Raw genomic sequence first — 19,957 nt, 5'->3', positions numbered from 1 at the left:
AACTAACAAGCAGGTCAGTAGGTTTCCTCTTCACACTTAAGTATGCAAAAGGAGCTGAGTTGGACTCTCATTTCATGTGTCAAGATATCTCCTCTTAGGCATCAGTGAAACAGATTTAAAAGCAACTTCAAATGCAAAGGATCCCTTACAAGGATAAGAGAATTAGTCAAAACTTTTAAGGCACTTGATGATCTCTGAAGGTCTATATATTAACAAGGCACTTTTGCTTCATTTCAGCAACACTGAATTTCTAGGTGTGCTGGGTTATACCTATGCCTGATGGGGGGCTGACAGAATCCAGCCCCCAGGTGGACAATAGAAACTTGATCCGGGTGGGCAGAGAGAGACTTGGTTTTCCCTCTCCCAGGAAGAGGGGGCCCCTGGGTCAAAGTTGATCTATTCCACTCCCCCTTCCGGTCCAGCAAGCCTGTAAAAAGGGTGGACATCTTTTACTTCTCTCTCTTTCCTTGCCTCTTCTGCTCAAGAGAGAGATCATCTGCTGCTGCTGCTTCCTGCACCAAGCACAGCCTACTTTTCCAAGCTGCATCCATGCTTTCTAGAGGACTGAATCCACTTACATCCAGGAAATACAAGGCAATCCAGGCTTGGTTTGGTATATTTTCTTATTTATCCTTATCCCTTACCTTTGTGAACCCTCCTTGCTGTTGATAGATATATACTTAAAAATTTACCTCCTTTACTTCCAAACTCATTCCAGACTATTTCTTTCAGGAATTTCCCTCTCCTTTCCCCTACCCTATTTTTTGTTTTATGTTACCAGGAAAAGGGTAAGGAGGAGGAATCTCAATCTGTTACCATTTGAGTGTTCAATCATAGAATCGATAAGGTTGCAAAAGACCTCAGAGATCATCATGTCCAACCTGTCACCCAACACCTCATGACTAACTAAACCATGGCTTCAAGTGCCATGTCCAATCCCCTCTTGAACACCTTCAGGGAGAGTGACTCCACCACCTCCCCAGGCAGCCCATTCCAATGGCCAACAACTCTTTCTGTGAAGAACTTTCTCCTCACCTCAAGCCTAAACTTCTCTTGGCACAGATTGAGACTGTGTCCTCTTGTTCTGGTGCTGGTTGCTTGGGAGAAGAGACCAACCCCCTCCTGGCTACAACCTCCCTTCAGGTAGTTGTAGAGAGCAATAAGGTCTCCTCTGAGCCTCCTCTTCTCCAGGCTAGATGTGTGTTTAGTCACACATCTAGCAGTACTAAAAGAATTTATTCTCAAAGAAAAGAAAGAAGCTAAGAAAAACATTCTCTATTTAATTAATGTTTTTATCCTAAAACTTAGAAAAAGTGCAAGAAACCATTGGCTCATTAAAAATGACTACAAGAAGACTTATTAAAACTGGTGCAAAGACTTACATTAATTCCCAGCTGCTGCAGGGCCATCAGAATTACATCATTTGCTGTATCAACATTGGTTACACTTAGGGTTTTTGACTGTGAAAAGAACAAAAGAAAAAAAGAGAAAGGGAAATGGGCATTAAAACTGTCTGTTGGCAAAGAGTATCTGAAGTTTAATTAAGCATAATTAATTGCTAGAAATTTTGAGAGTTAAAACTTCACTTGATAAGTTATATTATATAGATAAAGATCCAGCTGACTGAGACCAAGGGTTTGATCACACACTTTCTGTATTGGCTCCCTGCTTCCCCAACAGTTCCATCAGATAGGAGAGCGCCATGATTTCTGGAGACAAGCCCTCCACATTAAAATGTGCAAAAAAGAAACAGCCACTAATTGCACTTTAGACACTAGAGAGGGGAAATGTAATAGTTTGATTAATTTAAAAGCATGCCAGTTTCCTTAAAAATAAGAAAAGGAAAAAAGAAGCATTCCAGTGAGGTTTTTTTAGTGGATTAATTGGTTCTCATATCAATTGTTAACAATTTCTGCCCTTTTATACTGAAAACATCCCTGGTCAGAAAATAATACATCATATATTATGTTCATCTCTATATCCTTTGCCACATTCTATATAGATTTCTCAAAGCTAGATTTAACTTAGTGCCAGAAGCACTTATTCTTGGTAATCTTTCATCCAGTTAAAATGCTCTCTCTCTCCAGCATCTTCCAGAATCTCCTGATCAGCAGTATGGAAAAGCATGGATCAGCAGAAATACCACTTTCTAAATAGCTACAGCAACCACCATCAAATGCTAAGTTGGTGGAAGTGCCATTTTCCACGAGCAAGTCTTTCCAGAGTGAGATTTCAGCACCTGCTGCCTGGCACCAGTATTACTCCTGTACAGCTGGGCTCTGTAATTCAGCACCACAGGTTGCTCTTCTGCAGGGCAACGCATTTCAAGCACACCAGGATTAATGGCTCCATCCTCAGCCTTGCCAGAATGTGGCAGCACCTGCTGCCATCACCTTGCAGAGGCAAAATCAAGTGGAGACATTGTGACCAGAGTGGTTTTTGCTTGAATCGTCACAGCCACGCTGGCCTCGCTTCCAAGCTGACAGGCATCTCCCACATGTCAAGTAAAAGTTTCTAAGCTATCTTTAGAGATGTGCTAGTTTGGCTTGCTTAACAAGACCACACAGCTCTTGGACTGCATCAAGTCCATGGCCAGCCTAAAGCTCTGGCAGAACAAATGCATGCACACTGCAGCAAACTGTCCAATAACCCAAAGAAGGTGGCAGAGCCAGCATGTAAATGTTCATTGCCAGTCCCAAACCAGTTTACTATACCCTGCTACCCTGTAGCATATCAATTTTATGCTGGCCATAGGATGTTCCAGTGAAACAGCCTCCTGATATTCTGCATTTAGAAGAGATCTGAGCTGTACATTTGTGTAAGTCCCTGATGGTAATAAGCTGCCATGGTAATCAAAGGAAAGTAGTGAGAATACTGTATAACTTGCTTCAGGATGCTCATACCATAAAAAATTTAACATTAGCCTGAGGCAATGACATCTGGCTCTCAGGAGTAGGTCAGCACATTTGCATAAGTTTTGCTCTCGGCTAGAATATAATAAAATTGCTTGTGCCTTGTGCTCAGCCTTCCCTACCCTCCAAAAATGAAATCATTCTTGGGCATCTCCAGCTGCTGTAGCACCGGGACCACACTGTCAGGAGGACTATTTGCATCACAAAGTTCCCAACTGTTCCTCCTCTGTTTTAGAACTGATAATAGCTAGACTACAGTGTGTAGTTTCTAGAACTGTCAGGATTGGGAAACTGTATTTGGCACACGAGCTAACTATATCTAAGAAGAAAAGACATTTAAAAACCCCTGAAACCCCCTGGTACAAGAGTGCAACACCTGAATGCATGTACGATCTGTGGACACCTGAACATGCCTTGATCTGTAGTTCTGCATTTGAACAACCACAGTCACTGTTACTGTTTATTAACATTTGTCTTAGCAACCCAGCAATTCTAACTATTATTCTAACAATTCTACCAATTCTAATTATTATTCTAACTTTCTCAAAAAAAGAGAGACTTCTTTATGATTAAGTCTGTGCAAACACAACAGAGAATTCCAAGTGGCAAAGACCACCAGTTAGGTCTAAATTCTGTGAAAATTTCCCCTGTCCTTGCAAGTGCTCTTTAGGCTTCTGTCCGTGAAATGCAGATCTTACAAGCACAGCTGAAAAGACAAATGTGTAAGAAGCAAAGGAAGAATGGATGGTTTATCACTGACTGTTAGGGCATCCCTAGGGAACTGGCCACATTCAAGAATACAGTGCAAATGGTTTAAAAATAACTCAGTAAAAGAGGTGCAAATCACTCTGTGGATGACCTTTCTTTACCAATTTACCTTTGGCCTATAAATTTGCCAGCATCAGTTAGTTGAAGAAAAACATGCTTAAGGCAATTTCAGGGTGTTCATATACACAGCTTTGCTACTTGCAGTCGTTGTAAACAATAAAACCCATTGTGACTTTGCAGAATTGAATCAGGGCAGCTGTGGGTTTAGATCAGTTTTGCAAGGCCAAAAAGGGTACATTGTACTGGCATTTCTGAAGATGCTTATGCATAAGTTCCGCTGGAGGTGTTTCTGGAGACCTCACACTGTACGGTCTTTAGTGTGTGTGCCAGAGCCAGCACTTCTTACCAAGGACACTCTCTTTAAAATGGAACTCGTGTTAAACACGGGAAATAAACACTTCAGAGCTGCATATGCCAAGTCTTAAAGGGGCTGGATCCTGAAGGAGCTTACAAACCAAAGGAACCCTCCCAATATCCACTGGGTTTACAGGTGATATGGCTTTAGACCCCTATTTAGCCCAAGAGCACTTACATATGCACAAGTTCCCACGTCCTTTGCAATTATCTTCAGAGGAATGCTTTTTGGGTAGTCTTTTTCTTTCTCTTCTCTTATTCGGCTAACATAACAAGTACAAAACAAGTACATTCTTAATATTGTAAACATAAATGGCAAGGCAGAAATTTGAACAGCAATCAAGCAACTATATAAGCAGCAGTTTGCAGATGTACTGCAGTAGAAAGATCTCTGATGACAGCAAAGCGCTCAGCATTATGAGGAAGGGATGCTGACTGTGCCCCCCGGTAATGCCCTGTTGTGTTAAAAGCTCATTGAAGAAATCAGAGTGAGCAGCAGAGAAAATGCTTTTTTAAAAATAAAGCTAAACCTACCCCTTCTTGTGGTGCCTCAGTCTGCACTACAGGCAGACTGCTATAGCTGGGGATGTAACTGGATGTTACTGGATGGATGTAACCGGAAAGAATGACACCCCATTGTACAAACCAGTTCAAAGGACTGGGCAGGAGAAGAGTGAGCTAGAAATCATCCCCAGCAAGGAAGATTTAAACAACCCCAGGAATCCTGAGGAATTTGATTAAGACACAAATTTCAACCAATAGAATTAGGTGACCAGAAAACAAACCCACTACTAGTAGTTTTCTGTCCAAACATAGACCGAAATAAACCAGCTCTATTTACACAAGCTCTCTCACCAGACTCTTCAGCTTGGGGTACATTTTGAAGGACAAAAATACAGCCAGACATGTGCAGCAGACAGATTAGAACAGAGGTTCATATGCTGGGCTTGCTTAGATGCCATCACCATGGAAAGAGCTGCACACTCCACATGAGTGATGGTGACAGAGGCTCCTACAGCTGGATAGGGAAGGGACCATATGCGACAGGAATCACTCCAGTTTTGTGCTGAGCCAAGTTCAGGCACAAGGAAGTGTTTCCTTCCTTGAATAGTGATCATTGCATGAAAGGCACATACAGTGACATATGTTCTGCAGGGAGAAGATATGAGATGGACTTTTTTTCTCCACACCACTTTCAAAGAGCTTATCTATCATGATGACATAAGCACCACAGCTTGGGAATTACTGATCTACATGAGTGGGACTCTTTTCATGGTCTTCAGAGACTGTATAGTAAAGTACCTTTGCAAAAAGGACAGCCACGTTTCCTTTTGTTCTGCAGACCTGCAAGAATCACAGCAAAACAGAGACAAATCAGCTGTCATTCTAACACCAAAATAGCTCTTGTACAAACCATGGTAGAATGAATTGCTTCTTAGTTGCAATTTCCATAAATACCTACCAAAACCAAAAGGTTTTTTCTAGATTTGAAAAAAGCCACCTATTTCCCTCCAAAAGCAACTGAAAAGCCTGCCACTGAGGTCAAAAGTCCCAGTTGCTAGCTTTTGTCACAGAAATTAAAGCTTTACCACTGGATGAGCTCTACCAGTGAGCTTTGCAGGAGGAAATTGGTTGAATTCTTGAACAAATGTTCAAATAGAAAAGGAGGTCACTTTACAGTACAAACTTAATTCCAAGGTTTAAAGGTATTTTTTTCAGGTATATAGGACTTCCTTCCACTTTCACTGTTCTTATTCACTACTTGGTTTATAACCACATCACAACAGACACATAAGACAATGAAACCTGGTCTCATTGTACTTGGTAGAGGTTAACTTTGAACATTCTAAGGCTTATCTCATTTATCTTCATCTCATCTATAAGCTTTCCAGGATACAAACCTGCCCAGTTAAATGCAGCTAGTAACAGGATAGTGCAAGGAATCTAATCTAGTTTTGCTTCAGCTTTCTTTTCATTTAAATCCTGCCCCAGATGGAGTAATTGCTGTTCCCACTGCTGCTCCTGCAATTCAAATTCTTCAAATTTTAAGAGCAGGCATTTAAGGAACAAGAGATCTACTGAATGATGATGTGAAGAGATGCATGATTCTACTTTGGGTGCTTCGATTCTGTCAGCTATACCCCTACAGACTTAATGCATGGTGTTTTATATTCTTCTGTGCAGCTGATTTTTCTGTGCAGGCATAATTTAACTTCTGCAAAATCTTGGACTTTGTTTTGATTCAAGTTACTGCTTTCTTACCCAGCTACTTTCTGATAGCTATAAAGGATCACGTTCTGTCTCTACATCACAGATCATGTTTCTTTGCAACAGTCCAACTGAAAATCAATAGAAAATTTCAGCTTTGTTTTGGGACTATTAAGTAGAAAAAAGACATAAACAGCACAACCAGCTCAATAGAGAGTAGTTTGTGCGCAGCGTTCTCTTTGGATACAGCCAATGAGACATACAAATTATGCATCAGCTTTTGCTCCCTGTTGGTAAAAAGGAACATGCATTTTCCAAGACCCAGACAATTTACGGTGGCTAAGCAGCTGGGATTTCAGGGGGACGGTGCCCTCCCTTATCCAAAGTGATGACAGAGCCCTCCTGCTGAGACTAAAATTAGCCTAATCACTGAAATTACCTCTATGGCCCGTGTGTCCTACAGTCAATGTTGCAAAGACAGACCAAAAATCTTTCTCTTCATTAAAATTCAGAGATTCTGGTTTAAGAGGAACTTTGAACATTTTCTCTGGCATAATTAAATTAAAAAGAGAACTAGGACAGGGTCAGTATTTCACTGTATGTTTCCTGCTACTTCCAATGCAAGATCTTTTGTCTAAAAGCATCCTATGAAAATCTCTTTGATCCTTTCATTAGCTTGACTATTTACTATTTGTTGTTCATCCTATTAATTAGCCAAGCTGTTTCTCAAGTTATACCAAAGAAAAGGGAAAAGGAAAAAGGAAAAAAGGGAAAAAGGAAAAGGATAAAGAAAAAGATAATGATAAAGAAAAGGAAAAAGGAGTTTAAACTGAGCAAGACTGCTGCAACACTGGCAGTGCTTTGCCAAACCACATATTTTCTCTAATGTTTAAGTGATAAGTGAGTGTCACTGCCATATTTGCAGAGAGACAGAAGATGGGGCATGGAGGGTAAGTGACCTGCTCACAGCAGTAGGAGAAACTGTTTTAAAACCCAGTACATTCCCGCTTCCTGTGTTCACTGGTGCCACAATGAACCCTTGATAGTCTCATTACCTGTCAGCCTAAAACATTTAAGCAACTTGGTAAGTAAAACATATCTCAGTTCTTACCTGAAGTTTGCCACACAGTTTGTGGTAGGCCAGCCCAAAACAAAGGACCTCTCTGGGTCTGTGCTGCCTTCACAGACTTCTTCTGTGCAAAATGCTGTCCACATCTCACAGAGACGTGCTTGGCACTTAAGTTTGAAATGAGAGTGCGACCTGCTGGCAGAAATTCAGAGGTATGTCACACTCACGAAAACACAGCAAGGCAGGTTAAACAACTCATTTTCTTCAGTCACTTGCATTGGAGCTGATGGAAGAAGCACTTCTGCCTTAACTGAAGAAAACAATTATTTATTTGGGTTGCATATAAAAATATATCAATTTCTCATCTAAATGGGATCAACATGGGTTGTTTGTAGCATCCCTAGCCATACCCCTTCTTGGGAGAAAACTGCCCATGTTGAGAGCTCCCTTCAAATTTCACTATGAGACAAAGCTTGCCAGTTTTGCTGGACTTTCCTTTCAGTGACTTTAATGGTATTGGTGAGTTTACAGTGTATTTGGATTGCTTAGCTCCAGGGTCAACAATTATAGTGAGTATAAGTAGTGACAACCAGTACTGGCAAAGTTAGTCCAGCTCTACAGCTATGCAACAGCCACTCAATTCAAGGCAGGTTTGCACAAGAGGTGTATCAGTTCATCACTGCTTTGCAAATGTGGATAGGGGCAGTGCCAGGTGATTAGTGCTCCATAAATAAATACACCAGGCAAGCAGTTTCTTAGAGCTTTGATACATATGGACTACCTTCTCTGAGATTAGTTTCATTTACAAGGTATTCAATTTAGGACAGACTGAACCAATATAGTCTGAAACATGAAAGTACTTGAACCTTACAGCTTTCAAGAGGACACAGGTGAACTTGCAGTACCCTGACTAGTGTGAAGTTTCCATCTGACACTGTGCTAACAGGTGTAGTGGGGTAGTGCACTACTAATCACCCAGCAGCCTTCGCAGTGGTGGCCATCAGTCCATATCACATCTGGCAAAAAGGTGCATTTCAATTAGATTGACATAAAATACTGTAAAACACCACCTCAAGTTCATGTATTTTTTAAACTAAAAGCTAGACACCATGATCAGCTAAGCTAAGCTGACCGTGGTGTTTCCTAGTTGGCTGTACAATTCCCCTCTTTACTACATGATGTTTAGTTAACTTGTCAAAGAGAGACTTGGAGTACAGGAGAATGTTTAAATGTGCTCATCAACAAACAAGTTTATAGTGCAACAAGAAGGATCTGTCAACAATACATAAATATCTGTAACTGACTGGCCACAGAATGAACTGTGAAAATGTGGATCTACCAAAAAATAAAGCTGTGAATCCTAACATAGATGTTAATAAATGTATGCCTGGTCTGACTCCACCAAATCAATCTGTTGACCGTCCCTTTCTCCTCTATTTCTTTTTCCTATTAGCCAGTACAGTGAACTTTACATTCTGCTTCACTTTTTTAACATTTACAGCTCATAAAGACAGACATCTACAGTGCCAGTAGCAGGTGTCAGCAGGGTGTTGGCAGAAGCACAAAGATGTTCTCCAGTCATGCTTGATGTATATTCTTACCCTGCTTGCCATGCCTAGCCACAGCTCTCAGCTATTATCAGTATTCAAGTGGCCTGGTTTCCAGAGGTGCTGAAACAGTAGCCTCCATTAACATCCAAAGAGCCTGAAGTACAATTTTATCTCTATCTGCCATATCCTTTATTCAATCCATGGGTTCCCAGCATTTGTGAAACGTAGGTCTTCCATTTAAATGCCAAAGCATTACCTCTAGAAATTGATACACTACTGCTGACTAAGGAAGCAGCATGGCTGAACATTTGAAAAATGGGAAGAGTAACAAAATCATGGAGATGGTTGGGGTTTTTTTTAAGGAAGCAAGCCTCCTTGCAAGTGTTACATTGTAAATACCAAGCAAATCCAGATTCCACTGAAATCAAGAGAAAAACTGGGGCCATCAATGGTGTGGGTAGTGATGCACCTCAGACCGTGCCACCTCTGCAAATAAACTTAGCTCCTTTTGCTTTTTGTAAGTGGCTTGCAGCCGTTAACAGATGGAAGATTAACTTCTCACTAGTTTTGCTAATCTCCTTAACAGGACCCTCTGACAAAAGCATTAATGGATCTATTGTGAGACTGCTACCATGATTCCAGGTATGCACCCAAACATTAATTTCTATGTCCAGCTGGGCTGGGACAATAACCTTAAGACTCATGTGTATATATGCATGTACATGTTTCAAAGGAAAAAGAGGAAGCTATTTCTTTGCGCTTCCCACACAAAAACTTACATGAGAAACCTTGACCCTTGAAATACTTACCCTGTCAAATAAAAACACATACTTTCTGTAAGAAATCTAATCAATATACAGAAAACACTATAACATTTTAAATATTTAGCACTGGTTGAGGGAGAAAACCTCTTTCAACCAATTAATTTATGACTCAGTCCTCACATGAAGGTAGTCATGGAGAGGGCAGCAGAGAGAAGCACAGTATTATTTTTTGTAAGCTGGTCTAATACATGACCTGAAATGGTAACAGTCTACATTTAAAAAAAACAATATTAGAAAGTAGCAGAAAACAAACCTACAGGCACCTTGTCCAAAGCAGCTGTAGAGAGAACTTATCCCTCACAAATTTCCATAGGAGCAATGCTCCTTTAAGCAGGAGCTCAGTGTTGTACCAGACTTTACCTAGCAAGCTCAGAGGATACATGGTACTTGTTGCTCTCTTTAGCAAAAACTTGTACCCATTTGCTTCTCACATGAAGTCAACACCTGAGCTCTCCTCATAGTGACTGACTACCTGGAGCTGAGCTGACACCAGTAGCGTGCTGAGCTCCACCTAAGGTGTCATATGCGTTCATATGCCCCAAGCTGAAAAACTATATAATACAAAAGTGTACTACAAAATTTTAGCACCTTTACAAGGAATAATTCTAAAGTGAACTCAGTTTCAACTGTATCATTAATTCTGTTCTGCTGTCCTGCTGCTTTGACTCTGCATCAGCTATTAAAAAGTCAACAACAATCAACAGACACAGCCACACAGTAACACACCTCACTCAGGTTTACCCTCTGGGAATCAGCAGCAGTATTTTAATGTGAGATAGCTTTAAAAATGCTGATTTTTAAGTAGTATTCATTAGTGACAGCTCTGATGCTTTAATTGCTGACAGGGCAGCTGTAGAGAGAACATTTCAATTAGTTGTTTAAAATACATGAAGTAATATCACTCAAAATACTATTTTTACCATTTCTAGCAGAGACTTCCTCCCCCTTCCCTCTTCTTTCACATGCAGAAGCACAATTTGTTCTCTTCCACCTTCTTCAAACATTGCAGGCTCTTCACTGCATTAAATCAAATGCTGTAAGAACTGTTATTACTACCTGGGGATCAGATTTTGGAGCGGTTACACTGTGTAGTGCTTTCCTATCCAAATAGACCCTCTGGGACTCAGCCAAACCTGCAGTAATATGCAGCTCAGCTTCAGGTTCTAACATTGCCTCTGCTCAGTATGCTGACCATGGAGGGAGGGATTCAACTCTCTCAACTTTAGTCTTCCACAATTTAGGAGCTAAGCTAGTGGACTACATCCACTGAATAGCTAGTGGACAGAGTAAAAGATCCCAAAGAGCACAACTTGCCTTAACCACCTCTGACACTCTTTCATGGCCAGGTGAGTTTGCTGCAGGATGGTGCTAGTTTTCCCCCAGAGGCTTCAAGAGGACACTAGAAATCTAGGTAAGTTGCAAATATTTAACATTTTAAAGCTGAAATTTGGTGAGGTGAAGACACAAACATAAATAAATACAGTAACAATGCTATTACTGCTACTGCTGGTAGAACATCAAGATCTCCCCTAAATGTTCTTATATTCACCACCCACCCATAGCGGAATATGTTTTGGGCAAAATATCCTCCGTGTTGTCACACCAAATCAAGCAAGGGAGTTCAGCTGGGGGGAGGAGGGTTATGTTTACTATGTGTGATTCAAATGGCCACAGCTCAGATTTCTACAGAAAACACAGATTTAGTCTGGCTTTTCCCAGAGGCCTCTGAAACAATTGCTTAAGCAAAAAGACACATTGCAAAAGCCCAGGATTCACATCAATATTACCCACCCTGTGAAACCACAAACACGGTGCCTAAGAGAGGATGAAGCTGCATCAAGATATTTTATTATTATTTCCCACAACCCATAACAACAAGTGAAAGCACCCTCTGAAGTTGCCTTAAACCACAAAAGCTGGCATGCTAGACACAGCTTGTAAATCTGATTTAATTGTGAATGGTAGAGTGAATAATCAGAGCTCAGCATCAAGCCTGATTACACATGAACACTACTCAGACTGCTCAGCATTGCTTCCCTTTCCCTTCCCTTCCTCTTCCCCTTTCCCTTTCCATTCCCCTTCCCTGTCACCTTCTCCTTCCCCATGCTCCTCTTGGCACAGCACAACCTACAGAGATGCACACTGCAATGATGCCTGCAATCTCCATTTTTATACATCTTTTTGTGACTGGTGTGAATCAAAACAGCTTCCAGGTAAGCATTAAGATCCCTAACTCCTCTGCCACATAGCCACTGGTGCTATGCACACCCCACAGGACTGAAGATGACCTTTCTAAAACACAACAGTCAGTTGAAGGCAGAGTGACAGACACAGTTGAGCACCAGGAGTCTTTCCTATGACACTGTGCTCCCGAAACAGGGAAGATGATGCAATGCAACCAATACATCCAAGAATGTCTGATACTTCTGATGTTGTGTCCTGGAATTGCTCTAGGGAATTCCTCTGCCTATGGGGTTTTCAAAGGTTCCTGGAGAAGTCAGGTACCTAATTGTGGTTGATCAAATAAAAATCTTCCTTATGACTTAGGGAAGATTTGCTGCTAAAAAAGCATTATGGAAATCCATGCTATGCTCCACCAAGAAAAGGGGCTGCTTTGTAGGAGATGTGCCTGAGGGGCCATACTCACTTGGACTTGGCAACAACCAGAAGGTCTGTGAAGAGGAAAAGATGTCGCTCCTGGGTTTGCAGACCTGTCTTCAGCTGCACATGGCCATCCAGGATGAATGTTCGGTTGTGGCACATGAACGACTGCACAAGCGGACATGCCTCTGGGCTGATGGGAGAGAAGCAGCCTTCCCTGCAGAAGGAAATAAAGGGAACAAAGGAAAGCAAATCAGCTGATTACATGTGAGTGAGAATCAAGCAGCAACTTCCCATTCCTACTGCCAGAAGGCAATTTATTTGACCACACTTCAGTGACAGGTGAGAGGCACAATGAAGGAAATTCAGCAGCCAGATTCTGACACAAAAATCTCTTTAGGACTCTGCTCTCTGAGTCTCTTGTAGCCCAAGCACATAGACAGCATTTAGCAAAGGACAAAATTTCATACATAACCCTCTCTGTCTGTATTTGTCTTAGAGAATATATTGCAGTTTCTGTAGGCTCTCCATACAGAGAGTGGAGACATATGCATAATGAATAGCTAATTGCACACCTGCCTTGGGGAGGACTCATATTAATCATATATATCAAGTGCATAAAAGCAATTGATTGAAAACATTCAGAACCAAGGACAAACATCAGGTGCAACTGAACCTCACCAGATACAGACTAGATGCAACACAGAAAGAGGCTGCTCAGCCTCTCTCTCTTCCAGCACATAACCCACGTGCATTGAAGTAAGCTCCTGTTGTAGGTTTCTCTGTGTATATGGAACAGAGCTATGCTTTTCTGAGGCTGCCATATGTAGCGGCTGCTGGATAATTCAAACCCAAGCCTATGGGGAAAAGATCAGCCTCTCTCCTGGAAGATGCTGATCTTTGCTACGGAGGTTGAAGTCGAAGGTTATTGATGGTGGAGACATGATTCCCTCAATGTGTCCTGATCTAACTGTTCTACAGAAGGTGGCTTAATAGCTACTGAGGCAGAAATAAGAGTTTCTCCAGAGTAATGATATCTCACTCAGTATATCACCCAAGTTATCTCTAGTTTCTGAGCCTTGACAGCAGATATCTGGGCTGAGAGGAGGACACTCCCTCCTCCTTTAGGGCTCTCTAGAAGCTGGTTGCACGTCAGGATCTCCCTTAGAAACCTAGAGGTATGGCTTCAAATTCTCACAGGCAGGTGACAGAACCGAACTTAGGTCTCCTGCACTGTGGTGCACCTTAAATCATGAATTTCTGGGTCAAACCCAGGACCTATCTGCATCTTCACTCCTAATTCTTAAATGCAACTTTTCAATTATTTGCTTTCCCCAAAGGTACCTCCAAAGGAACCATTTCTGAATCAGTTCAATTTTCAGTCAAATGTGTTGTGTTTACTTTTTTTTTTCTTGTTAAAAAAAAAAAAAAAAGAAAAAAATGATTAGCTTGGCAAGGAAAGGCACAGCAGTGAAAGTCACAAAACAAATGGGAGATAGGAAAGAAAACAAGAGTGAGCAGAGAAAACCTTCAAAGAAGGTCATAAACCTTCTTGTACACCTCCTCGAGCATGCATCATTTCCAGTTCTACTCTCCTTGATGCCTGCAGCTGGATTACTCAGGAAAATAATCAGGAAATCCTGACAGCTGCGAGAGAAAGGATAAGATCTGAGATTGGCCTGCATTAGCAGGACACACTTTCACTGATCTGTAAGGAGTCAGTGAGGATCTCTACCTTCCTGGGAGAGCCTTGTTTGGCCCTGAATTCCCCTTTCTGGCTGGGAGTATAAGTTTTTGAAATAATTCCTCAACTTAATTTGTCTTAAACTGTCTCTTAATCATGCCTTACATTGCCTGCCTCTTCAGGGAAGAGAGAAAGAAGAAGAATGACTTTCAGAATGAATAATGCAAATCTAAGTTACTAGATTATTCCTGAGAAGAAATGGTGTCCAGGAGCATGGAGCTTCAAGCAGAGAGAGGAGTTTTTGTCCAATACAATAATGATACATGGTGTGTGGCCAGCAACAGGAGTCAGGGGAAGAGCAAACATGTCCCCTACCCTGCCACTTCCATGGGACTGGGAATTCATTGGTTTGTCAGTGACTGATAGGTTGCAGGAATTCAATTTCATAAACTTCCTAGCAGCATTTGACACAAACTTAAGTAGAAGTCAGGTCCACCTGTACGAAAGCCATGCATGGCCTGTACCTCAAAGGTTAGGACAGAGAAACAGTCACTTATATTTGAACCTGGTAAAAGCAATAGGTAGGAAAAAAGACCTTTCATGTGACACTGCTGTAACCAAATCAGCATTGATAAACACAGACTGATGTGCCCACCCCTACTGAAGTTCCTATAGGGTCAGGGTCTTACATCTCCATTGCTGTCCTTTACTACAGAGATTCACAGATTCATAGAATGGTTTGGGTTGGAAGGGACCTTAAAGTCATCCAGTTCCAACCCTCCTGGCATCAGCAGGGACATGTTCCACTAGACCAGGTTGCTCTAGGTCTCACCCAGCCTGGCCTTGAACACCTCCAGGGAACTCCCTGGGCAACCTGTTCCAGAGACTCACCACCCTTACTATAAGAATTTCTTCCTAATACCCAGTCTAAATCTTCCCTCGTTAAGCTTCAATCCATTCCTTCTCATCCTATCACTACAAGCCCTTGTAAAAAGTCCCTTCCTGGACTTCTTGCAGGGCCCCTTGAGGTACCGGAAGGCCACCATAAGGTCTCCCCAGAGCCTTCTCTTCTCCAGGCTGAACAGCCCCAGCTCCTGCAGCCAGGCCCTGTAGGGGAAGTGCTCCATTAAAAGATTATTGCAATAAATCTGTGTTTGACCCAGTGCCTTTCAAGCATATCTGTCAATTCTGATAAGACCTTTCACTTACTTTGATAGTTTACCTCTTAAGTCTTACTAAAAAAACCCAAACAAACCAACCCTTAAAATATTGACTTCCTTTGAAACAAAGTAGCAAAAAATCAAAGCCATTAATTCATCCAGAGCCTTCTAAAGCCATAGCATGAAGGAACATGGAGGAATTTTACCAGCAGTAACAAAAATGTCTTTTGGAAGGCATATTTTTGATCTTCTCAATTAATATTCCATTGTTACAAGATATGAATGAAACACAAGCTTTGTTATGTTGGAAAAAAAATGCAGATCAGCTATCCCCTCAGGAGTAGGGATTTATGTAAGAGAGATATTTTTGGAGTTCACTTTTAATGGCTCATTGACTTTTCTGGCCATTAAATGGGTCTAATTGTGAAAAAGTGCTAAGCACTCAAATACTGATTCTTTGAAAATTCCTTTGAATAGAATTACACAAAACTCAGTACTAAAGACAAGGCAATTTCTGATACAATTTAAAAAGTAAAAGTCAGTGGTATTAGAGCCATGTCTGCCTCTTCTGCCTTCACTGTGTTGCCCTAAAAGCTGTTCTGTGATTAACACACATAAAACCCCAACACAGCAGTGTGCTCAGGTGGCCAAGAAGGCAAATGGCATCCTGGCCTGCATCAGGAATGGTGTGGCCAGCAGGAGCAGGGAAGCCATTGTGCCCCTGTAATCAGCACTGCTTAGGCCACACCTTGAGTCCTGTGTCCAGTTCTGGGCCCCTCAATTTAAGAAGGACATTGAGACTCTTGAATGTGTCCAGAGGACAACGAGGCTGGGGAGAGGCCTCGAGCACAAGCCCTACAAGGAGAGGCTGAGGGAGCTGGGTTTGCTTAGCCTGGAGAAGAAGAGGCTCAGGGGAGACCTCATTGCTCTCTACAACTACCTGAAGGGTGGTTGTAGCCAGGAGAGGATTGGTCTCTTCTCCCAGGCAACCAGCACCAGAACAAGAGGACACAGTCTCAAGCTGCGCCAGGGGAAGTTTAGGCTCGAGGTGAGGAGAAAGTTCTTCACAGAGAGAGTTGTTAGCCATTGGAACGTGCTGCCCAGGGAGGTGGTGGAGTCACTGTACCTGGAGGTCTTCAAGAGGGGATTGGACATGGCACTTGGTGCCATCGTTTGGTAGTCATGAGGTGTTGGGTGACAGGTTGGACTTGATGATCTTTGAGGTTTTTCCAACCTTATTGATTCTGTGATTCTATGAAAGTAGCATCTTTCCAGTCACCAGGAAAAAAGGCACCACCCAGATTTGTTAAGAAGGAACTGTTGAACTGATTGCCAAAATATGGGAATATCTTTGCTGAGTCAGCAAGCAGTTCCAGGTCGAAGCAAAGCTGATACTGATGTTTAGAAGGCATTGCCATTGTACAACTCTAGTCTGAAGTCAACATTTCTTCCTAGAAGTACTGTTTTGTGGATCTGAAATTTCCAGGAGTGGTTTTAACCAAGGAGTAACTATGTAATTTGAAGATATCTATGGTGATATTCTTGAGCTATTCAGAAAAAGACTAAAATCACTCTACTGGCTGAAATTAGTAGAAAGATAATTGAAGATTTTTCTCCTGGCATTCTCAGAACCTACTTTTTCACACCTATTATTTTTCAAATTTATCAAACCAGGCATTTTGTACTTATACAAATGACAGAATGAGTGAAAAGAACTCTTCAGTTTTGTAGGTGTGATCTATGAAGTTGAAATCCAAAATAGTCAGCCAAACACTGCAACATACATCCCTGCTGCATTCCATGTGAAAGCAAACACATCACTGCTCACTTTGCCAATCCTGTATTTACCAGAAACCACAGAAGCACAAAAAAATACTACAGCTTCTTCCCCTTGCAAAGCTTCCTTGGGGTTTCTCAGTAATGGAATGACCCTCAACGTGTTTATTCTTGGTGTAACGGAAATGCTGGCTTTATTCCCTATTTGTAGTGAAAACAATTAAATAAATTCCATTTTCCAAAGGAGAGTTTAACAGCCTACTTTGAGTGGTTACTAAGTCCATAATCCAAATGTCATTATGCCAATGGGAAGCTTTCCCTTGTCTTCAGTTGATGATGACTTCAGCCTATCTGTGATTTGGATTAAGCTATAAGATGCCTGAGGAGAACATTCTGTTCCAAGGTACCTAAGCTGGAATGAGCTACTGCAGGTGTCTCAGCTATACAACATCCTTCTCACAAACTGCTCACGCTTCATCCTGAATCCTACTCCATTGTTTTTGTTGTTGTTCTCTGCCAGAACTTCTCCCCACTGATGACATCTCGGCAGCCACAGAAGACAAAGGTGATTTCCTCTTATGATGCAGCACTAATGTGCTCCACACAACAGAAATCTATTGAAATAAAATAGCACTTTGTTCTTCAACCTCTGAAGTCCTTTACAAGAGGTAGATGAGAAATGCACCTTTTCCTTAGCAGAGCAGTGAAATGGCATCTATTCGGAAGGCTGAAATCTGAGCTGGCCCAGCCACGTGAGAGGCTGAGCTTGGTCTGTCAAACACACATACACCATAACACCTTTCAAAATGCCTCTCACCTTCAGCCTATACTCATTTCACACATAAGCACCACAGGCAAAAATACTGCATGCTTGTGCCAGTGCTGAAGCCCAGGTAAGGACCAGAAGCTCAGTTTTGTGCCTTATATACACAGAGCTTGCAGCTTATGGTATAAACCTAACCTTGTTTTGGTTACAGGCTAGAGGGACCACCAAGCAGAGTAGTTGTCATCCCTCCTCACAGTGTTCAGTGACAACAGACTTATTTTATGTACCTCAAAGGCCAGTTTTGGATGGCATTAAGTAACCAACAATTTATCTTTCAGGAAAAGTAAAGCAAATGAATTTCCAACTTCAGTGTCTCTCAGTAAAGCATTTACACCGAGTCACAGCGTTGGGGTAGAGCAGCCCACTGAGAGAAGCAGGAGCTGTTCACATCCTTTCAAGGCTAGTAAAAACAGCAGCTATCTGCACAGTAGGAAACATCTACAGCCCAGCCCACATTACAGAATTTTGCCAAAATGGATTTATCAGTCAGGGCCAACATGTGATTTGTGACCAGCAGAGATGCTCCCAAAAGAGATCCTGATCTAGAAGCCAAGATCTTTGATTTTCTTAGTAGAAGAGGTAACAATATTTGCACCTTTTTTCTTTTTTTTTTTTCCCTGTACCTCCTACTCAGACCCTCAAGCTTCCAAAATTCCATGTGAGAAGAAACTCAATAGCAGCTTAATAGATGCTTGTTTCATATTTTTGCTAATGAGCCAGGCCCTGCTAACTGGAGCATGGAAGCCAAGATGAAAATCTTTCAACACATAAGACATATTGCCCATAATCACACGGGTAGAAGGTATTTTGCATTCAAGATAATTAACTTAATAAGCATTGAGAACAATTTTTTAACCAACCAAAAGTAAGGAGCTGCAATTTGGTGTGTCTCCTCTTAGATAAGGCAGAAAAAATAGTTACAAACCTGCAACACTGCAGCGAGTACTGATCTGCCTTGCAGGGCTGCTAGGGCACAGATGAGTGCAATATTAACATTTCAGGACATCAACACGTATCTAATTTCATCATAACTGACAGTTTGGATGTGACTTGTATTATGTCCTACCAGCTTGACAAAATAATGGCAACAGAACATCACATTCTGTATGCAAAAATGAAGTGAAAGAAGAGCCTTTCTTGTACACTGAAACACTGCAGCCCTGTTCGCACTCCTGATGAACTTAGCCTCTGTCATGCTGACAGCTCATTAAAACACATAAGAGTCACACTCCACATTAGATAGTCTGGGGAGAGTAAGGAGGCTACAATTGCCTTACACATAGCAGATCTGCTTCCAAAATTTATTAGTAAGGGACTTTGTCTTTGAAGAATAGTGTGGAACAAGAAAAGCCCAGTGCAGGTACTTGATAATTTGCTCAAATCAAATGTAGAATAGAATAGAATAGAATAGAATAGAATAGAATAGAATAGACCAGACCAGGTTGGAAAAGACCTTTGAGATCGAGTCCAACCTATCACCCAACACTATCTAATCAACTAAACCATGGCAACAAGCACTCCATCCAGTCTCTTCCTAAACACCTCCAGTGATGGTGACTCCACCACCTCCCTGGGCAGCCCATTCCGATGGCAAAATCACTCTTTCTGTGAAGAACTTCTTCCTAACATCCAGGACAGAAACTAGGAGACACCACATGATTCTGAACACTAATGCTATCTAGCTGGAGATGTCCTTGTGACATGGCTTCTGCCACATTCACTAACTGTTTACAGATGAACTCTTTACACATTCACTAACTGTTTACAGATGAAGAAAACAGGGAAGGCAACCACCATGCACAACCTGCCCATGACTTGCTCACCCCAGCCAGCCTCAGCCTCACTACCTCTTTGGAATGGCCATGTAAACACCTGCTGGTTTCAGGGCCCAGCACTAACAGTAATTTTTGTCATGAACAAGGATCCATGTAGACAAGGCTCACCCACACAAAGTAATTTGCAGCTCATAGCATTATTTAGACAGACATATTGTATTTAAAAAAAAATAATAAAAACCCTCTCAATTTTAAAAGGTGCTAGGTACTCCCACTGTCACTGCCTTGCAGCCATGACCAGTGTCCCAGCAAGTCACTCATGTGCTCAGGATCTTCCCACATCAACTCCTCATGATCCAGAATGTGCATTTCATCTAATTTTATACTGCA

The 19,957-nt window shown here is 41.7% G+C and overlaps 1 protein-coding gene across 1 annotated transcript in view; it reads right to left on the bottom strand.

The window, feature by feature from the left end:
* Nucleotides 1-19,957, bottom strand: part of ARHGAP20 (Rho GTPase activating protein 20) — a 70,746-nt gene that overhangs the window by 24,853 nt on the left and 25,936 nt on the right. The window contains exons 3-7 of the mRNA XM_054164747.1: nt 12,393-12,563; nt 7,414-7,563; nt 5,397-5,438; nt 4,273-4,357; nt 1,383-1,460 (exon numbers count right to left, since the gene is read on the bottom strand). Coding sequence (XP_054020722.1) covers nt 1,383-1,460; nt 4,273-4,357; nt 5,397-5,438; nt 7,414-7,563; nt 12,393-12,563 — 526 coding nt within the window. The remainder of the gene's footprint in view (nt 1-1,382; nt 1,461-4,272; nt 4,358-5,396; nt 5,439-7,413; nt 7,564-12,392; nt 12,564-19,957) is intronic.

Source organism: Dryobates pubescens, chromosome 10, assembly GCF_014839835.1.
Source record: "Dryobates pubescens isolate bDryPub1 chromosome 10, bDryPub1.pri, whole genome shotgun sequence".
In the NCBI taxonomy this organism is placed as follows: Eukaryota; Metazoa; Chordata; class Aves; order Piciformes; family Picidae; genus Dryobates; species Dryobates pubescens.
The sequence above is the reverse complement of the archived record's forward strand: the minus strand, read 5'-3'. Positions and strand labels throughout refer to the sequence as shown.